Source organism: Phocoena phocoena, chromosome 3 (genome assembly GCF_963924675.1).
Source record: "Phocoena phocoena chromosome 3, mPhoPho1.1, whole genome shotgun sequence".
In the NCBI taxonomy this organism is placed as follows: domain Eukaryota; kingdom Metazoa; phylum Chordata; class Mammalia; order Artiodactyla; family Phocoenidae; genus Phocoena; species Phocoena phocoena.
The window spans coordinates 112396848-112418995 of record NC_089221.1 but is presented as its reverse complement, the minus strand read 5'-3'; the positions used below and the strand labels follow the sequence as shown (position 1 = coordinate 112418995).

Here is a 22148-nt window from a genome sequence, read left to right as displayed (position 1 = left end):
CGCCTCAGCCGCGCAGGACGTACTGCTCTGGGATTAGCCTACTTCCCAGCTGCAAGCCTGGCCCCTGCTCGGTCTCGGTCTTCCCTTCCCCCTCGGCCTCTCCCTTCTGGAGGACAACGCCCTAAAGGCTAAGGTGTCTGTTACCAGCCTGCTACGTTGCGCCTGCGCCTCGGTCCCTAGCACTCCAGTCTGGCGGCTGATCCGGGCTGGCGCTGCAGTTGCGCAGCTCTGGTCCCGGCCCATCTACCCCTCCGCCTCCTGACGCCGGGCGTGACGTCACCACGCCGGCGGCCGCCATTACAGAGAGCAGAGCTTTGGGGCTAGAGTGAGCGGAGGACGGCCGCGGCCGGTGGCCGAGCACGGAGGGGCGAGCCAGCGGGCCAGCGCTAGTGCCGAGCAACCGCCAGTACCCGCACAAGTGCCCCGGGAACCGGCGGCGGCGTGTGTGTGTGGCCCGTGTGCGGGCGGCGGCGCGGGAGGAGCGCGGAGCGGCAGCCGTTTCGGGCGGGTGGCATCATGGACGAGAAGGTGTTCACCAAGGAGCTGGACCAGTGGGTCGAGCAGCTGAACGAGTGCAAGCAGCTCTCCGAGTCCCAGGTCAAGAGCCTCTGCGAGAAGGTGAGCTGCACCTCGGATGCGGAAGCCGCGGCGGGCCGAGCCCGCAAAGAAGAAGGCGGCCATGGGGAGGGTGCAACATGGCGGAGGCCCCGGCCCCCCGAGCCTCCCAGACCGGCGCCCGGCGCGGCCCGGCGGCGGCTCCCGGGCGACCCGGCGCCCTCTGCCTCCCGCGCAGGAATTGGTTGTCGTTACCACCGCCGCCTAAAATGGCGCCGTTGCCCCAACTCCGGGGCTTCAGAGCTTCGCGGTCTTGGCGCGGGGCGAGGTGGCTGTGGGGAGCGGAGACCCTGTGGGTCAGGGTTGGGGACGGTTTTGAGATGTGGGTAAGAGGACTTGAGTTCTATGGCCTGGGAGTGGGGCCTGGGACTCAGGTGAGTAAGAGGCTTTTTACTTGTACTCGGACCTAATTCTTAGGTCCAAAGCTGTCCAGAAGCTCCCCGAACGGCCCTTGTAGACCAGATCCTAGGATCTCTCTAAAGGTCACACAGCTTTAGCACTATCTTGGGTGGTTTGTGTTAAATTCACCGAGATATCTTTTCCAGAGACTTATTTGAAGCGTGTTTTTAAAGAATGTTAAAATGAATTTCTAACCTAGTTTCTACGAATGTCATGGTGGTAGTCATAGGGAGGAGTATAACTTATTTTTCATAGTTGGAAGAATGGAGAATTTGGTGAGTCATACTACATAAGGAGCTTTGGGATTGGAAATCAAGTGTCAGTTTATGATTTATATGCCGACTCAAATTGGGTAGTGTGAAACGCTTGTCTAAGTCTAACGTACTTGGCATTTTGCCATTTCTTTTTAAAACGAGCAACAAACTAAGAGCAAATTTTGTATCCTGGCTCTTCCTTGGAAAAGTTGTTTGTATATTTGTGACTTTAAATAGTGGTAGTAATGATAAGAATAGCTGTCGATTGAGCTTTTACAGTATCCCAGATATTGTGCTTAGTGTTTAAATAATTTATCTCACAGGTGTTGAAAATGGAATGTTGTAGTCTATTTTAGTAAGGCCGTTTTAAATTACCTATTTCTGATTTGTTTTTTCCAAGGAGCTGGGGAAACAGATAGCCTGTTGGGTTTGTCTTATAATTCAGTTTCCTAAGTAGAGAAAATGATGAGCTCCACCATGAATGTTTCAATTTACCTTTTCAAAATTAACTTTGCAGCATTTCTTTTTAGTTCCACAGAATTGTGGAATATCATATTAGCATTTGTATTAGTGAAGAGTTATTAGAAAGCAATTATGCTGACTTGTTTGTGGCCTGATGTGAAAATTATGTTCATGAGTTTGATGTATATGCCCCTAAAACCGGCTTTTTCAGAAACTATTCTGTGAATAATTGCAATTTAAGTGAGTCTAACTCAGATTCATTTATCCCATGCTTCGACAAAACTCTCCTATTAGTTGATGAAGTGGCACATAATCTCTTGGAGCTGAATTTTAATGGTAGCATTGTAGTCTTTTGTTGCTTCTTGATCCTTAATTTGCTTCCATCAAATGAGGATAATACTTGTTTTAAAAGTTTAGAAATAGGCTTTTAAAAATTATTTAATGTATAGTGTTAGGTCTTAGTTTCTAGGTACTATAAGTGATGATTTTAATGACTTTTAAGCTTGAGTTTTTACTCTGTATAAGACTTTGAGTCAGTAGTTGGCTAGATGACTAGTCATTTGTGTAGAAAATATCACAAGAGAGCAGTGATGTAATTGGAAGACCACTGGACTGTGAGTTAGAACGGGACACTAGTCCTTTTTCTGCCACTAACTGTGATTGACCTTGAGGCAACTACTTCACTTGGTCCACATTTTCCTGTCTATAAACTAGAATTAAAATAGATGTTCCAAGTTTCCTTCTAATCTTAGATTATACAGTCCCATTTTAAATTAGTACTCTGTGTTTAAATATTGAATACTTACTGGATATCCAAGATTGCTTACTTTTATGAGAGGAATGAAAAGCAATGAAAAATAATCATGCTTATTTTCAAGGAGCCTGAATCTAGTTGGAAGTCAGTAGTAGATGGAACACAGAAGTAGAGGGTCTGTGTTGGAGACAATAGAAGATAATACTGGAGTTACAGTGGGGTGGCTGAAGCTTGATCCATCTGGTAAATGGTCGTTGTTTGCCACCTGTTTGTAAAACTAAGATGTAGTGAGGTTAATCAATTTATGCTTAACTCTCCATTGCTCATCTACTGTGTCAAGATTTTAATTCTTAGAGCCAAAAAAAGGGAGAAAATATTTGAAGCTAGATTTCTAAAACATGAATCCTTTTGGGGGGCTATCACACAGCCTTCAAACTTTTTAACTTGTAAGTATTCCAACTTTTGGAGCATTATTAACCTTCCAAACTAAGTTAATTTGAAGGCAGCTCTTTAGGTTTATGGGATAAGTTAGGGTGCATGACTTGAAACATCTTTTGTACAAATCTTTTTAGTGAAGCAAAAGTTCTCATTAGTATAATAGTTTTTTTTTATTTCTTTTGTTCCTTTTAAAGAAGTGATACTTGGTGGAGATAGCTATTTGATAATAGTTGATTATTTTTTGATTATAAGAAGGAAAGTGTGTTTATAGACAAGGGTGAATATGGTTTTTATGTTATTAATTAGTTAAGCTTTTTTCCCCCAAGATGTGATGAAAGTCTATATCAAAGACAGGGTTGTTGTGTGTGCGATATACCTTGTCATTTTGGGGATCATAATTTGTTGGTTCTTTAAAAATTTGCTGTGAGTGAAGCAGTTTTGTCTATAGTCACAGGTCTGTAGTCATTTACTACACCTGTATAACTGGACTGGTATGTTTCCATCTACCTATTGGAAGAAGTAAATAGTATCAGCTTGCTTTTGCTTTAACTATAGTAAACAGTCTTTTGTTATGTTCAGCAGTGGCTTCATTTAGGTATGATTTTTGGCTTTGTGCTTTCTTGTCTTACCAAACTTGTGGAGAATGTTGTTTGATAGCCAGATTTTTTTTCCAAAGGAGTTCTTTACCTAGGTATGCTGTTTTCCATTGCTGTACAAGCACTATAAATAAAATGCAGCATGAGTCTTCCTGCTAGTTGGATGACCTGCAAGTACTTGGCCAAGGTTAAATTCCTATATGAAATGGGTAATATATTTTTGTGAGTCTGTATGTGTGTTTAATTTAAAAGGTGGTTTGGCTTATTTCCATAAAGGTAATTTGAATATTGAGAACAAGCAGTTGTGGGGGGAGCATGATACAGAATATTGTTGTCATCATACTTTCACATACACAGTTCTCTTAACAGGTTTATGAGACAGTTATCCTCAGTTAGAGATGGAAACCACAGCTCAGAAAGATAAAGTGACTTGACTACAGGGGCTAAATTGAGATTGCCTAGGTTTATGGTTTGTAAGCCCAATGTTTTAGTCTTGCTTCACAGCCCCCTTCTCTTTTCTGAGTTAGTGTTAATAATGAAGACACAGATGAATTGGGGCCAGACTGAATTGTAGAATTAACAGCTCTGTAAAAGAAAGCATAATTTTTGTTCTTTAAAGCTTCCTATTCATGTCACATACTGTTGTCCCACTCTCTCCTGGAGGAGGAGACAGTAATTATTTTTCAATTTGGACGTGGCTAACTGCATTTGCCTCGCAGATAAGATTAGTGAGATGAAAACCCCAGTTAATTTTCTATGTATTCTCAGATAGTGTAAATCATGATCCAGAGACCAAGCTCTAAAATACTCTAATAAAGTGTAACTGATATTTAAATTTTTCATTAAGCTTGTTAAAATGCCTTTCTTTTTATCCTCATAGCTTCCACAGTCAAGGCTGTTTGCCTGTGTGTATTCTGTGATCTCCCAGGCATGAAGCGGTAGTGCAGTTGGTGTTGAGTTGACTTAATGAGGAAACACCAAAAAGGTGAACAGTTCTTCTCTTCAGACACACAAGTTCCCCCCACCCCCTGTCCCATTCTGCCTTTGTTTTCTCTATCAGAGCCAAGAGTTCTGTGTCTGCAAATATGGGCAGTAGGACTAAGGCGAAACTCATGCTATAGAAAGAATGATGGGCACTGGGACAGCATTTGAGTTAACAGTAGTCTGTTGTTCTTTTTTTCCGCTATCTCATTGTAAGTCAGGTTTGTAAGTTACCTGTGGAGTATTGCTTGTTTAGTTTGGAGGAGATAAGCTAGGAAAACCAGGAGACATTGGGTTTGGGTTGAGGCATGGTAGACAGGGTTGGTGTTTTTTGTTTCTTTGTTTTTGTAAATTTATTTATTTATTTTTGGCTGCGTTGGGTCTTTGCTGCTACACGTGGGCTTTCTCTAGTTGCAGCGAGTGGGGGCTATTCTTTGTTGTGGTGTGCGGGCTTCTCATTGTGGTGGCTTCTCTTGTTGCAGAGCACGGGCTTTGGACGCGCGGGCTTCAGTAGTTGTGGCGCACTCACGGACTTAGTTACTCCGCGGCATGTGGGATCTCCCCAGACCAGGGCTCGAACTCATGTCCCCTGCAATGGCAGGTGAATTCTTAACCGCTGCGCCACCAGAGAAGTCCCAGAGAGGGGTCTTTTTTGAGGGCGCTGAGGAGAGGTAGGAAAAGTTATGTGAGGCGTAGAACCACCCCCCACCCCTTACCGTTTTCTTTATACTTTGACCTGTTTCTCTTATTTTCACCTTTTTCCTTACCCATTTCACATTGCCATCCTTTTCTGAAAAAACCCTCAACCTGCCCTCTCCTACACAAGTGAGATCTGAAATGGAGTAGAACTGGGAAGGGGAAAGATTTTGTTTGTTGTTTAAAATAGGTTTTCTTTCAGCTTCTGGAGCAGAAGTTGTAGAAGAGGCTGACAGAGAGAGGTCTGGTTGCCAGTAAATGGCTGGGGGTGGGGGTGGGGTCTGAAAAAACTGAAGAGCAGTCTGGGGTTAACAGCTTAATTTCTTCACAGTACAAGGTTGCTATTGCCACTGATATATTGGTATTGTGGTTTGGAATGGATAGACAAAGCAGTGACAGAGACGTATGTATCTGCATCTGGGTGTTTTCTAAACTGTACATGACCAGCTGGCCAGTCACTCTGGCACACCCTGTCCCCACCTCTGCCTTAGTCATTCAGTTACTACCACCAATGGGAATTTTTACCTTTCTGTTGTTGAGGGGCCTGAAAGAAGGTTGAGAACCTTTGTTCTAGAGTGCACCTGGAAGACAAACATTACCTAGATGGTCATGCAAAGTGTAGTTCACACAGGTTATGGAGTGTCAGTATTATTATTAACTGTGACAGTGTGCATTTGTTTTTGGAATACATTCAACCAAAATTTTTTTATATATATAAATTTATTTATTTTGGTGGTACGCGGGCTTCTCACTGTTGTGGCCTCTCCCATTGCGGAGCACAGGCTCTGGACGCGCAGGCTCAGCGGCCATGGCTCACGGGCCCAGCCACTCCACGGCATGTGGGATCTTCCCGGACCAGGGCACGAACCCGTATCCCCTGCATTGGCAGGTGGACTCTCAGCCACTGTGCCACCAGGGAAGCCCTAAATTTATTTTTTATTTATTTCTCTTTGGCTGTGTTGGGTCTTCTTTGCTGCGCACGGGCTTTCTCTAGTTGCGGCGAGCGGGGGCTACTCTTCGTTGCGGTGTGCGGGCTTCTTGTTGCGCGTCACGGGCTTCTCATTGCGGTGGCTTCTCTTGTTGTGGAACATGGGCTCTAGGTACATGGGCTTCAGTAGTTGTAGCTCGCGGGCTCTAGAGCACAGGCTCGGTAGTTGTGGCGCATGGGCTTAGTTGCTCCGTGGCATGTGGGATCTTCCCAGACCAGGGCTTGACCCCGTGTCCCCTGCCTTGGCAGGCAGGTTCTTAATCACTGCGCCACCAGGGAAGTCCATTCAAGCAAAATTTATTATGCTTCCTTTATATGTACTATTTTCACTATTTGTTGAGCTTTGTCTAAATAGTATAATTGTAGGGATCTGTTAGTTGTTTTGCTCTAGTAGCAGGGTTTTGGATTAGTCAGGAGGTTGAACTTGTAGTAAACTCCAGATAGGAAAGATTTTAGAATTTTTGTGCTAGTGGTGATCAAGTTAATTGTCTTTCTCTGGTACCCATCATCTGTAAACTAGCAGTAATGCCTGCTATCTCTGTTGGGTGGCTTTGATTTTCATTAAAAAGGCTTAAGAAGTGAAGTGCTTTAGGATGTGTAGAATTTTAGTAATGAAAAAACCCTCAAAGATCCTCTAGGCCAAGTCACCTTTCACAGATGAGGGAGGAGACTGAGACCCAGAGTGGTTGAATCTCAATTCAACATGGGTTGTTATGGTGAAAATTTTTAAACAACTGTGTATATAGCAACATTTCTCAGTTCAGTAGATTAACATTTTTTCCCTATGCAGGAATGATTGAGACTGTTTAATTCATGCACATGGGTATGTTCGTTGGTAAAGATGGAGGCCAGTCTGTTGCACGTGAGACACACAGCTTTAAAGAAAGCAGTCATTCATTTTGGTCAGAGGTGAAGATGGTTGTTTTACAGAAACAGATGGGAAAACATCACCTTACATATTTTCTCTTAATATAAATTTAGAATTATCCCTCATCCCTGACCTTTTCTTTCCATTAGGCCCTAAACCAAATAGTAGATACTTGTTTGCAGAACATTATGTGGAGGGTTATGATACTTTGAAAGTATTATAATCATACAGATTTTAATCAAAGAAGACAAATATTTCATAAAATATTAGAGGCATCTGATCAGTATAATTAATGCAAGACAAGTGGTATGAAGAAAGATTTGATAGTTGAAGACAATTAACTAAAGACTCATTTGCTTCCAGGGCTAGTAATATGTCCTACCCTATGTATCACACCAAAATAAAAATCTAGCCACATATACTAATTTATCATGAACCTTAAATTTTTTTCCACAGTTATGAAAATCAAAGAAACCTACCATTGATTCATAAAAGCAGTATGAAGCAAAATGGAATTCTCTTAGGATATTGAAAAGCTTGATTCTTGCTTGCAAATTTAATTATTTTGCCTTTTATTTTATTTTAAAAAATATTTTTCCATGCCTGATCAGGATGTGTGTCATGGTTGCTTGACCCTACAGGTATTTTATATTTTTTGGCTGTGCCATGCGGCATGTGGGATCTTAGTTCCCTGACCAGGGATTGAACCTGTGCCCCTGAAGTGGAAGCACAGTCTTAACTCCTGGACTGCCAGGGAAGTCCCAATTATTTTGCTTTTTAAAAAAGTTTTCAAATGTCGTCAGTTTTTACTTGAACTGAGAAGTAAAATTCAAAGATTAATTATTGCTTTTTTTTGTTTCTCTTCTCTTATGTCTTTATGGCTCTATTGGTAGAAGATGTATTCAACTGGGATTAGAGTATGAAATGTTAAATTTACTTAACTAGAGTTCTAATGAACATGATAATTAATAATCACATTTTTAATAGAAAAATATCTAAGAACATTTGGCTCCCTATGAATAATCAAAGAATGTGTGTGGACACGTTGTACAAGAGGAAAAATAACTGATACTGTATAAACATGGAATAAAAAGTTCAAACCCTGAAATTAAAAGTGCCAGTTAAATTAGAAGATAACACTTTATATCTGAAATAGCTGAGAATGGATACAGTCTTACATTTATTACTGCACAAGTTAGGCATAGGTCCAGTGGTACATAGGGAACAAAAATTGTTAATATTGTTTTGCTCTGTAATCCCACAATTGAAATTTTCCTGAAAGAAAATAATTCAAATAAACAGTAATACGTGTGTAGATCTGTTCAGGAGCTATTATATAGTGGTTTACAATGATCACTGTAATGCTATAGGAAATTGGGTCAGTGAATATGAAAATTTAGGACACAGAATGAGATGTTGACCAGTTGTAAACTGGAAGGGAATATAAAGAAATGAGAATAGTTTTTGCTGGTGTGGCAGAATTGAGAAAGCATTCTTACAGTCTCACCGCTGAAATAAACAATCTGTTAAGATTTTATTGTTTTCCAGTCATTTTACACAAAGAATTTTTACCTTGTAATTTTGTATTTTAAAATGGTTCCTTGATTTAATAAAAATGCATAAATACGTTTTTTCTTTTAATAATTAAAAATGCATAAATGTATTGCGTGGCTTTTTCTACTGTGTAAGTTATGTAGGAATGATATCAGTGTTGCATATCCTTAAGGAAATTAATAGATATATATAAGTGGTTGGTAAATCTGTTGTTGGTTCATGTTTTTTTCTTTTGTCTTCCTTGAAAAATCTTGGATTGGATGATCTGTTGGTCTTTTGGTCTGTTTTAAATCTGATTTGTTTGTAATTTCATGTTATTATGGTGGTTAGGTATGGTCCATATCTAAGACTTACTTAAGTCTATAGATCATTGGCCTTATTACCTGATGTTTTTATAGGAGGTTGAAAATAGAGTGAGATTTCTGAATCCGAACTCAGAATGCTGAGAGGATGTTTATAATAAATTAATGCTCCTGAAGGTTGCTGGTCTTTGGGTGAATCTAAATTTTTAAATTTCAGGAAGGTGTAAAAATTTTTAACTTTCCACAGTTACTTGTGATAAGCTCTTATTAATGGAATTGCTTGTTCCAGTTTTAACCTTGTTCTAGGAAGGTTCTTCCCTTGAATTCATTCCAGTCTGTATCATTTGCCTGAATTTCAGTAGGGTTCCGATAAATAAATCAGTATGGTGCTAGTTACACTGTTTCTTAAAACTTGATCTTAATTCTTTTTTCAAATATGAATTATATTAGCTGAGACATTTGAAGTCCCTGAAAAATGTTTTAGGGGAAACAAAAGTTTGAAGTGTGTGTGTTACTTTTGCTTCTCTGCATGGTTCAGGTGACATGAGGCTTTAAATTATGGGAGTCAGAATACCAGAGAGTGAAAAGGTAGTTACTAAAAATTTTTTAGTCTCTAATGTTAACTAAGTTACCTTGAGAGTCTGGTTGTACCATTTACTTTGAGTATTAAACCAGAGATTTGAAGTTGTATAGCTATCTTTGAAACTGATGGTTGGTGAAGGCCTGGAGGCACTAAAGGTGACTCATTAGAGGTCCCATTGGGTGACCCATAGAGGGGGTTCTATTAGGTGCTTCTGGGATTTATAAGGCCTGACTCCTGTGATAGAAAAAGAGATGTCTTAGAGAAGCTATGCTGTGATTAGTTTTCCTGACTAGAATAAGGACATCTACAGTCTTCTTTGTTGTGGTGTTCTGGGACTAGTGTATTTTGTGTAGTGATCATCTGAGAGCTGATAAGTTGAGACAAAACCCCCAAAAGTACGTTTTTAAAAAAAATTTTTTTTAATAAACTTATTTTATTTTTACTTTTGGCTGTGTTGGGTCTTTGTTGCTGCGTGCGGGCTCTCTCTAGTTGTGGCGAGCGGGGGCTACTCTTGGTTGCGGTGCGTGGGCTTCTCATTGCAGGGGTTCTCTTGTTGTGGAGCACGGGCTTAGTTGCTCCACGTCATGTGGGATCTTCCTGGACCAGAGCTCGAACCCGTGTCCCCTGTATTGACAGGTGGATTCTTAACCACTGAGCCACCAGGGGAGTCCTGCAAATTTCTTTTAAGTAGGACCTATCATTTCATTCATAGCTGTTTTTATTAGTATGTAGTAGGTGCTGAAAACATCAGGCCTGTTATTAATTCCAAACAGGTTTAGTAATGGAATATGCCTAGTGAACTTCCACTTTTTAGTAATAATAAATTGGGAAGTTGGAATTACTATAGAGAGATGGATTATATGTATTTCTTAAGAAATACCTCTTTTTGAAACACAGTGGAAATTTTTTCTAAATTTAAAAATGTTAGATGAAATTAATAACTAACATTGTGATGTCAGTGGTTGGTAAATGTCCTGAAATAGGCTTCCCAAAATGTTTGGAGACTTGAAAATAGTGGTTCTTAAACTTGGCAGCACCTAAGAAAGCACTAGTGTAGGGTAGGGAGGGGAGACTTAAAAAAATTATTGACGCTTGGATCCCACAGACAAAGATTCTGACTTAATTGGGAGAGGAGTAGTTTGGGCATCCAGATATTTTTAAAGAGCTTCCCAGGTCATTTTTTAATGTGCCGCTAAGGTTGCATACCACTACCTTAAAAACAGTCCTTGACATCCTTGGTTGTCACTCAAAATGTAATGAGCAATGGCTCATTAGCAACAATTCTCTTATGATAGTTTCACCCGCATATTGCTGTGTGTTGCTTTCCCTTGACCCAGCCTCGCACTGTACATTCTGGGACACCATTCCATACTGCTGATCCCAAATAGAAGATGCTCAATAAATGTTGATTGGATATATGAAGTAAAACACTTTAAGCCCATTCTCAGAACAAATTACTTTTACCTTCTTGGCTTAACTGACTCCCTGAGGAAGTCTTGTACCTTCTCTAGTAGCCCTCCCAGGTGGATGGGTTCTGCATCCTTCTATTTGAGGATAAAATTCCCTGTGTTTTTCAGGCTTCTGTCCTCTACCTAGATACCTGGACATTTTTCCTTACGGTTATTACCTGCTATTTCTTCATTCTCCAGAGAACTTGGTACCACTTTCCAGGTTTGTACTTATGCTGTTGTCCTGGCAGACATCCATGGCTCTCCCTAAAGATGACCTGTCTCAGTTTAAGTTCTTGATTTCCTCAAAATAGATATTAAGTGCGTGGGGCATTGTTCTAGCGAGGTGCTGTGTAGACAATGGTGGATAAAATGAATCTGGTGATAATTTTTTAAACTGTCACTTTGATTGTTGCATGGAAATTAAATTGGAGGCAGGAAGACTAGAAACAGGGAGTTTTTTGTGGAGGCTAGCACAGTAATCCAGGTTAGTTGATGGTGTCTTGGACCAGGGTATTGGCAAAAAAGATAGAAGCATAAGGATTGAGATGTTTTGGAAGGAGACTAGGCAAGACTTGTCGGTGGGTTGGTCCCTGAATACTGGTGGGTGGCCTTTAAGCTCTACAACACCTCAGATATCCATATCCACAGCCCTACCTCTGAAATCCTTAATTCACTAATCAAATTTTCTGCCAGTGGATCTTTGTTTTAATACTACTTTGATTAGACTTGTTTTCAGTCCATATCCATGCTCCATTCTCCTCCTACATTTCCTAGCTGGGTGACCAACTGTCATCATGGTTTGCCTGGGTACAACTGAGGCATTTCCTGGGAAGCAGGACTATCAGTGCTAAAAACCAGGGTAGTTTGTCAACCTGACCCCACCCCAGTCTGCTCTCTTCTCTACTCTTGCATGCTATGCTTTAGCCATGTTAACCTTTTCTGCTTAACTCCTTGGACTTTATACGCATGATTACGTCTGCCGGTGTTTGATGTCCTCCAGTTTCCTATTCCCATCCCATTTCTGTAGCTCCCGCCCATTATTTGCACCTCAGGCAGTTTTCATAGCTCTCAGTTTTTGTGAGCCCGGAACACTGCTGCTTACTCTAGCATGTCTTAGCACTTGGCCCTTTCTTTTGTAATGATCTTTTATTTATAGTCTGCCTCTCCTGCTCCACTGTGTGCGTTTATGGGCTGTCTTGTTTGTTGTGATATCTTAAAAAGTGGCCTCCACCAGTTACTCTCTCCCTTTCTTCCATGGCACTTAATACAGTCTGTGCTTCGTTACTTGATTACTTGTTTGTGGTCGTTCCCCTATACCCCCTCCCCAGCCCTGGTGTGGGAATGATCTATCTTTATCTTGTTCAGTATACCTCCAGGAGCTAGCACAGGTCCTGGCACAAAGTATCACTCATGGTTGAGCAAATGAATGATTATCTCCCAGTTCTCTTCACAGTTTTTGGCATACAATAAATGATCAATAAATGTGTGTTGAAATGAATAAAAGAGTTTCTACTGAGTGGAATATTATGTTGCTCTTAAAAATGATGTTTGAATTTGTGGTTACATGGGGGAATGCATAGGATGCCAAATGGTTTTCTGAAAGCAACATAAAAACCATGTATATTGAATAGTCACAGTTGTAAAATAAGTTGTTTATGTTTTGATATAAAGAGGATAAAAAACCCAAAATACAGACAAAATTTTAATGTCTTCCAAAAGTCTTTTTTTTAAAGTAGGACTAAGAAACCTCTCCTCGTAGCCTGGAATCCTAGAGTGCATTGTAGTTAGAACTCTAAAGCTCAGGAACTAGGTACCTGAGTGTCTTGCTCCATTTTCATTGATTGTATATGGCTGCTAATCATGATCTCTTTAGCACTTAGATGGCAACTGATAGATCTAAAACTCATGATACTGATGAGAGGAATGGGACTATGTATCTTGATACATTTTTTTTTTCTAGGTATCAGAGGTGAGATAGCTGGTGGATAGGTTCCAGGCATGTCTTGCCCCCTTATTTTAATAGGATCGTAATTGTCTGCAGTTTCATCTTATGCTGAGTCTACCCTTTAAAGCTATATTAAGGGTAACTTAAACATATCTTATGTGTAATTAAACATATCTTTGTTAATGTTTTTTAATGTGAAATGTCTTGGTTTATTTTTCTCTATCTGTAGGCTAAAGAAATTCTGACAAAAGAATCCAATGTGCAAGAAGTTCGATGTCCAGTCACTGTCTGTGGAGATGTGCATGGGCAATTTCATGATCTCATGGAACTGTTTAGAATTGGTGGCAAATCACCAGATACAAATTACTTGTTTATGGGAGATTATGTTGACAGAGGATATTACTCAGTTGAAACAGTTACTCTGCTTGTAGCTCTTAAGGTAATTTCAATTTTATGTTTGAGCATTTTGAACTGGGTATGGCAGTCTTCTTGAATGTCCTTTTTTACCCAGTGATTTGTAGTTTGCTCCATCTGCGTGTTAGCTTTTAGAATAAATCCCCACATTTAGGAATTTAGATATTCAGGTTTGGGACTTAATAAATCATAGGTCTATCTTCATTCTGAATGAGGGAATGGTACAGAATAAAAACAAGAAGGTTATTTTCTAAGGAAGAAAATGCCTCATGATTTAAAAATGCTAGAAGGCTGATTAAATAGAAATTTTAGTTCAGTAATTTGGGATATGAGAGGTAATATAATTACCTTTCTAGGTATTTTTGAAGTATTTTAAAGGAGCAAAATATTTCAAATATTGGCATGTTTATATCCGTTGACACAATAATCATATAATTAAAATTGTACAGAGGAAGACGTTTAAGAGGAAAAGAGCTTTACTTACATGAAAACATAAATTGTAGCATCTTAAATGTCAGAAAGAATTGATATAAATATCTAATGGTAAGTGAATTTCTAAATTATGGCTTACCTCAATGGAATAGTTTGCAGCCATTAAACATGACATAATCTAGAACAATAGAAGTGATAATTAAAGAAAGCATGTTGTTTTATACCAGTTGTAGCTTTGGGAAATATACAAAGATCTGAAGGTGAAACACAAAATGGTAAAAAGCTTTTTTGAGATGACCTTTCTCCCTTAAAAGAAATTATTTGACTTTACTTTGGGGGAGATGATTTTATTTTAAAGAATATGTAGAATGATAAGATGGCTGCCAGCATCTTCTAGTACTGGAGAAGCAGTGAGATGTGGTTTTGGCAAGAGCTGAAGTTTAGGCAATTAACAAAGTATAAGTGTTCATGAAGCTGCAGGTCTGAATCATGTAAAGTGCTACAAAACATTTTTGGAGGTCATTATGTTCTGCATTTGTAAATTGAAGGAGTTGAATTAAATGATGGAAAGTTTCTGCAGTGACTCTAGATGCCGTGAAAGTAGCCTTGCAAGCTAACCTGCACTTAAAGCCCAGGATGAATCCCAGTGCTCAGAGGAGGAATAAATATGCTACCTTTAAGAGTTCATGTTTGTGTTATGCGCTGAATTGTGCCACCGCCACCCCTTCCCCAAATTCATATGTTACAGTCCTAACTCCCAGTACCTCAGAATGTGACTGTATTGGAGGTAGGGCCTTTAAAGAGGTAATTAAGGTAAAATAAGGTCATACAGGTGACCCCTAATCCAATATGACTGGTGTCCTTATAAGAAGAGATTAGGACACATACAGAGGGAAGATGAGAAGACACATGGAGAAGATGGCCGTTATCTAGCCAAAGAAGAGAGGCCTTCAGAAGGAACCAACCCTGCTGACACCTTGATCTTGATCTTGGACTTCTAGCCTCTAGAACTGTGAGGAAATGAATTTCTGTTCTTTAAGCCTTCCATTCTGTGGTACCTCGTATGGTAGCCCTAGCAGACTTAATACAGGGGAAAGGAAACTTAAGCAAATAGTGCTGGAATAGTTGGGCATCCATATGCAAAAAATGAGCTTAGCTACCTCATACCTTACAAATGGATCAACGTCAGTCATAGATCTAAATATGAGTGCTAAAACTGTGAAACTTCTAAAATAAAACATAGAAAATCTTTGTAACCTTGGGTTTGGCAAAGATGTCTTAGATATGATACCAAAAACACAAGCCATTAAAAAACTGATTAAATTAGACTTCATAAAAATTGATTTTTCCTTCAAAAGACATCACTAAGAAAAAAGTACTTGTATTCATATATATATTTTTAAAACCTATAAGAAGACATAAGTTTTAAGTGGACAAAATATTTGAATAGATGTTTCACCCAAGAAGATATATGAATGGTCATTAAGCACATGAAAAGATGCTCAAACTTTAGTCATCAGGGAAATGCAAATTAAAGTCAGAATCAGGCCCATTAGAATGGCTTTCATCAATAAGGCTAGTAATAACCGTATGTTAGTGAGTTTGTTGGAGAGATTAGAAACTTAGGAATCTCTCCGAGAAAAATGAAAGCATATATGCGTACAGAAACTTCTTATATGTGGTATGATCATAAGAACATTATTCATAATAGCCCAAAACTGCAGACAATCCAAATGTTCAGTCTACTGGTGAATAAAAAACCAAAATATGGCTATATATGGTATAGCCATACAATGGAATACTGTGCAGAGCAGTAAAATGAGACAAACCACTGATCCATTCACAGATGAGTCTAAAAAATATTCTAAGTGAAAGAAGCCAGACACACAAAAAAACTACATATTGTATTGATTCCATTTATATGAAATTTCTAGAGAAAGCAAATCTTAAGAGACAAAGTATCGGTAGTTGCTGAGAGTGGGAGTCGGGAGTGATTGCAGACAGGCACGAGGGATCTTTTTGGGTTAATGGAACGGTTCTAAAACTGGATTGCAATGGTGGTTGTATAATGTAATAAAAAAAACTCATGGATGGAGTTTTGCAGCTGGTGATTATGCGTGGGATAAAGTTAGTGGTAGTGAGAGTTTGATTTTAGTTGAAATGGGGTTGGCAGATACCCCATGGGATAAATGATCTGTAGGTGTGATTTCACTTTTGTGTGATGTAGGGGCGTGGGATGTTTTTTCCAGCAAAGTTGGAATTCTGTATTTACCTGTAGAATGTTTGCTGGATTTTTATTTGGTTTTTGAAGGAGCCAGCCGTTCATGTTTTCACATTTGTTGTTTCAGGTTCGTTACCGTGAACGCATCACCATTCTTCGAGGAAATCATGAGAGCAGACAGATCACACAAGTATATGGTTTCTATGATGAGTGTTTACGGAAGTATGGAAATGCAAATGTTTGGAAATATTTTACAGATCTTTTTGACTATCTTCCTCTCACTGCCTTGGTGGATGGGCAGGTATGTAGGTCTTCTTGAAACTTACATTGCTGATTATTTTCAAGAATCTGCTTTCTTACATTTAGGTGCCAGTAACTTGTTTTTCCATCCTCACATCCCTTTGGGGTTTTTCTTTGAAGTGCAGTCTTTGTGAGGGGCACTGAACTATATGTTGGGACCACAGGGGGATGGAAGATGTAGCCCGTCCATCCTTTCGGGCTGTTTCTGGACATGTCGGGGAGATGTAATTAACTATTTACTGGTCCCAGTAGAGCAGCAGTGCACAGAAGAAACTGCAAGAAAATTCTGTGAGAAGGAAGATAATTGTCTATGATGGAGGGTAAGGTCAGAGAAATGTTTTCTTAGAAGAGCTGATTGGGGTTTGGGTGCAGTAGGGATGGTTTATCAGGAAGAAAGGGAGTGTATTCCATAGTTTAGAGTGGGAGGCAAGAAAGAAAGATCTGCAGAAACAAGCCTGGTTCTGGAAGAACACAGAAACACCAACAGGGCTGAGTGATGTGGGCTACAGCCTGCAGCTTAGTCCAGAATGTTTGTAGTTTATTTTAAATGAGGGTAATGTTGTAAACCACTCTTTTCAGATCTTCTGTCTACATGGTGGCCTCTCACCATCCATAGATACACTGGATCACATCAGAGCACTTGATCGCCTACAAGAAGTTCCCCATGAGGTATTGACCTTATTTTTGGTAATAAAATCTTTTCAAAAAACTTTTTAGAGAGAGGAAATATTTAATTGTAACTTGATTCATTGTATGTATTTTCTTGTTTAATTCTCAAAAATGATCATGTGGTATGAGCACTCTTGTTGACCCCATTCTTAAGAAGCTAAGGTTAAGAAACCTACCAAGATCACAACAGCTCTGGGACTGGGTTTAGGACCTAGGTGTTGGTTGTCTTAAGAGCTTCTGCCTTAGTTACTAAACTCTACTGCCTAACATTGAAATTTGCATACACTAGGCAGATTAATTAGTTAGGGCTTGTTGCTATTGGGACTCATTGATGTAGGCTCTGCCTCTTAAAGACATCTGGAAATAGTTTATTTATTTGACTCTATCTGCAAAACCTTTTACCATTTTCAGCAAACACCATTCAAAAAGTGACGTAGTAGGTGCTGCTTCTGGTGAATTACTCAGATCACATATTAACCAATTTTGCAAAAGGCAATCTAAAATATAACTTGCTTTTTAGGGTCCAATGTGTGACTTGCTATGGTCAGATCCAGATGACCGTGGAGGTTGGGGTATATCTCCTCGAGGAGCTGGTTACACCTTTGGGCAAGATATTTCTGAGACATTTAATCATGCCAATGGCCTCACGTTGGTGTCTAGAGCTCATCAGCTGGTGATGGAGGTATGTTCTGTTCTTTGATTTGATTTTTAAGTAAACTTAATGAAGGAAGATCTTAGGGAATTTTAAATTATATGATATAGTGAGAACATGCCATGTATTCTTCTGATTAATTTGCCATTATAGCCTGAGCCTTTTTAGTAGATGCAGACTAGAATTAAAATCTCAAACTTTGGATCCAAATGAAATTCATAGGTAAAATGTTTTCAGAGAATTCTTAATGACTGAGTAGTGCTTGGGGTTTAAGGCTGGGAAAGTAAGATGGGGGAGAGTGAAAAATAATATTTTATGGTCTCAGTTTTATTTCATGTATTTAACATGTGTATATATGGAAGAGAGTTTAGGAAGAAATACACCAAAATGTTTAAGTGGTCCTTTGGATGATAGGATTACAGGTGATTTGAAAGAAGAAGCTAAAGGGAAATGGGCTAAATTCTTAGCATAGAACATTGATTAACATACTTATAAAATTAGGGTCCTGTTTAGATTAATACTAATACAACTGTATTGTGATTATCAATAAAGTCTGACTTTGCTAGAGATAGGGAAAGAAATTTGTGAATAATACTTGAAAAGTAACTCATGCATTCAGATGGGCTTTGAGAGAATGAGGCTGGAGTTCCTAGAGGTGCCTCTCCTTTATACCTTGGGCAGTACAGGTAATACCTGTACTGACTGAGGACAGAATTAATAAGGTTCTGGTCTCCAGGAGTCTGTGTCTGCCTCTACAAGGAATGGCCATAAACTCATTCTTGTATCATGTTTAGGGCTACTGCAATAAGAGAGGCTGAAGAAATGCTGTTATTTACTGAAAGTCGGATATATAAGAAGTAGCTTATCCTTTTCTTATCGGTGATTTTTTTTAGGGATTTTCTTTTTATAGTAGACAACTTTTGTACTTTTGGGAAAAAATAAATACATGTTTGGTTCTTTTTTAAGTTGTGCAGAAGGAGTTCCCTGGTGGTCTAGTGGTTAGGATTCAGTGCTTTCACTGCCATGGCCTGGGTTCATTCCCTGGTCGGGGAACTGAGATCTGAGATCCCACAAGCTGCATGGCACAGCAAAAAGAAAAAAAAAAGTTGTGTGGAGTACAGAAAATTATTGAATCATCCAGAAACAAAGCAATACTTTTTAAAAAGCCTTTTGGGCAGAAGGGGAGATATTTTTTTCCCCTCTTGAGAGAAGTCACATTTAGTTGTGTAAATAAGGGAGTAAAATAGGGGATTATTTTCTGTTCTTTTCCTTGTAGGGATATAACTGGTGCCATGACCGAAATGTAGTAACGATTTTCAGTGCTCCAAACTATTGTTATCGTTGCGGTAACCAAGCTGCAATCATGGAACTTGATGATACTCTAAAATACTCTTTGTAAGTATATACACTTGAGTCATTGGTTACCATTACTTGAATATATTAGTTTTAAAGTGAAGTTGAACACTTCAAGAGCTTATGCTAAATCCGGATTCCAATTGGATTTTTTAAGTTTCCTTTGAAACACATCAACAGAAACCTAGATCCTAATATGAATTATTAGGGATTTAACTTTTAAATCCATGTTTTTATTGTAGAGTTAATAAAATATATCCTGAGGATGAGATAATAGATAACAGTACCTTAGGTTCTTTAAACTTCATGTATTTAGTAGAATCCTCCTTTCAAATGGTCTTAGAAGGAACTACAGATATACAGAAGCATATCCTCTAGCTGAAGTTGCCTTGCTTCTTTGAGGAGGCGTGCAGCCAGAAGACCCTTATTAAATGCATGATTAGGGTTCTCTTAATACATTAAGTTAATGGATGGGGGGAAATATGTAAAAATCTGCACGGGGATGAAATGTACAACATGGGGAATATAGTAATATTGTAATAACTGTATGGTGACAGGTGGTAACTAGACTTATCTAGATCATATTATAATTAATGTATAGAAATTTCAAAACACTGTTGTACATTTGGAACTAAAACAGTGCTGTAAGTCAATTATACTTCAGTTTTTAAAAAAACAAACTATTAAAAAATGTGTAGAGTCAAAGACTAATATTCTTGATTTTAATTGTCAGTACATTGATGTCTTGGAGTATGAACAACAAATATGTCTTGTTTTTCAGCTTGCAGTTTGACCCAGCACCTCGCAGAGGCGAGCCACATGTTACTCGTCGTACCCCAGACTACTTCCTGTAACGAAATTTTAAACTTGTACAGTATTGCCATGAACCATATATTGACCTAACGGAAATGGGAAGAGCAACAGTAACTCCACAAAGTGTCAGAGAATAGTTAACATTCAAAAAACTTGTTTTCACACGGACCAAAAAGATGTGCCATATAAAAATACAAAGCCTCTTGTCATCAACAGCCATGACCACTTTAGAATGAACCAGTTCATTGCATGCTGAAGCGACATTGTTGGTCAAGAAACCAGTTTCTGGCATAGCGCTATTTGTAGTTACTTTGCTTTCTCTGAGAGACTGCAGATAATAAGATGTAAACATTAACACCTCGTGAATACAATTTAACTTCCATTTAGCTATAGCTTTACTCAGCATGACTGTAGATAAGAATAGCAGCAAACAATCATTGGAGCTTAATGAACATTTTTAAAATTAAGTACCAAGGCCTCCCCTCTACTTGTGAGTTTTGAAATCGTTTTGTTTATTTTCAGGGATACTGTTTAATTTAATTGTATGATTTGTCTGCACTCAGTTTATTTCCCCTTCTCAAATCTCAGCCTCATGTTGTTCTTTGTTACCGTCAGATCCTGGTGAGTTGTTCTGAACAGAACTGTTTTTTTTCCCTCCCTCCTGTAAGACGATGTTACTGCACAAGAGCACTGCAGTGTTTTTCATAATAAACTTGTGAACTAAGAACTGAGAAAGTCAAATTTTAATTGTATCAATGGGCAAGACTGGTGCTGTTTATTTAAAAGATACATCAATTGATAAATTTTAGAATTTGTAGAATTCTAGGTAAAGAAAAATAAAAATCAAGGCCACTACATAATCTCTCTCGTAACTCCTTGACATTCTTCAAATGAATTTCAGGACTTATTTGTAGTCCAGATAGTACAATATGTCAGATTGCCAGCATGCTCTTTGTGTGGGTTCTTCTTCCTGCATATTGTCTGCAAGAAAGGAAATGAAGTCTCTGCTGCTTCAGTAAGACCTGATTGTAAAACCATATAAATCGAGATTTATGTTTTTCGGGTTTTGTTTTTTAATGAAAAAAGCATGTTTTCAGGTAGAGGTTAACAAACTAAATAATGTATCTACTTATCAGTCACTGCAGTTTCTGGTTATAAATATTGCTATGTAATGTGGACACTATAAGATGATTGACAGAGTGGTAAGTTCTTAACGAATATTTGTACATTACTTGTCACGTGATCTTAAATTTGTCTCAGATAAGATATAGCTGTTAAAGCATTATCCTGTATTATGCTCTTTAAATGATACTAGTTAAACCAAATAGAAAACTGTTGCTGGATCATGGCTTAGTGTTATGTACATTCACCCAAGGACAAAAATGGCATTTGAAATGAAGTGGCGGTGATAAGCACATACTGAGTTTTTCCCCTCCCTTTTATTCTTTGAATAGGATTAGAAAGTTAAAACAGGTTTTCTATGGAAACTAATACTTCATTGTCTTAGGCTACCAGGGTAGACTTTAAGACACTTAATCATTAATTGTGTGGGTATAGTAATAAAAGTTTCTTTGCTTTGTACTGTGTTGAACTTGGAACTGATGAGGAAATTTTTGCATTTCTCTTTCTAAGATGCTTGAAGAAAATACATACACAATATATATATTTTTTAAGTGGTCCACTTTCTATTTTTTTGGTAGCTCGTGGAGTCGATTGTCCAAAAGCCCTTAGTTTTTCCGCATTTCTCCCTTTCAATTTTACTCTTTTATGCTTTCATAAGAAATACGTCCCTCTGTCTCTTTTTTGTTTTGTCAGTTTATGCGTTTTCTTTCTGACTGAACAAATAGTTTATTAATGTGCAGTACATAATCCAGTTTCCAACTGATCTATTGATACCAAGCAGTGATTTTTCAGGTCCTGTGATCAAAATTGACTCCAAAAGAACGAGTATCTTGTAATTGGTGTGTTATTGTCATCCAGGTACAACCTCTCTAAAGTAGACCTTGTGGTTAACAGAAAAGGGCTTGTGGAGACTTCCCTGGTGGTCCAGTGGTTAAGACTCAACTTCCACTGCAGGGGGTAGGGGTTCAGTCCCTGGTTGGGGAAGTAAGATAATGCATGCCATGTGGCATGACCAAAAAAAAAGGGGGTGGCGTGGGGCTTGTGGCCAGACTGGCTTGGGTTTAGAATGATTACCAGGGTTTAAATGAATTGGCTAATTGTAGAGAATAATTGGACTTTGGCCATCTAAGCTAGAAAGTGTTAGTAACCTACCTGATTATGAAATGGGTAAAGAAAATGCATTGGTGTAACATTGTAAATCAACTATACTTCAATAAAAAATAAATTTTTTAAAAAAGAAGGTGCATTGGTAAGTATAGTAATTTCCTTTAAAAATATATAATTGC

At 38.7% G+C, this 22148-nt stretch overlaps 1 protein-coding gene across 1 annotated transcript; it reads left to right on the top strand.

Annotated features, from left to right (window-relative positions):
• Positions 1-285: 285 nt before the first annotated feature.
• Positions 286-20471, top strand: PPP2CA (protein phosphatase 2 catalytic subunit alpha). The gene is made up of 7 exons (XM_065874227.1): positions 286-618; positions 13116-13325; positions 16081-16254; positions 16833-16922; positions 17443-17604; positions 18851-18969; positions 19709-20471. The coding sequence occupies exons 1-7, from the start codon at positions 517-519 to the stop codon at positions 19779-19781; spliced, it is 930 nt and encodes a 309-aa protein (XP_065730299.1). The 5' UTR covers positions 286-516; the 3' UTR covers positions 19782-20471.
• Positions 20472-22148: the final 1677 nt, after the last annotated feature.

Bases quoted from the DNA above. Each gene is read 5' to 3' on its own strand.
- PPP2CA (XM_065874227.1), top strand. From the start codon at position 517: ATGGACGAGAAGGTGTTCACCAAGGAGCTGGACCAGTGGGTCGAGCAG. The intron at 16,923-17,442 runs GTATTGACCTTA...CTTGCTTTTTAG, and splicing joins TACAAGAAGTTCCCCATGAG to GGTCCAATGTGTGACTTGCT. The intron at 18,970-19,708 runs GTAAGTATATAC...CTTGTTTTTCAG, and splicing joins GATACTCTAAAATACTCTTT to CTTGCAGTTTGACCCAGCAC.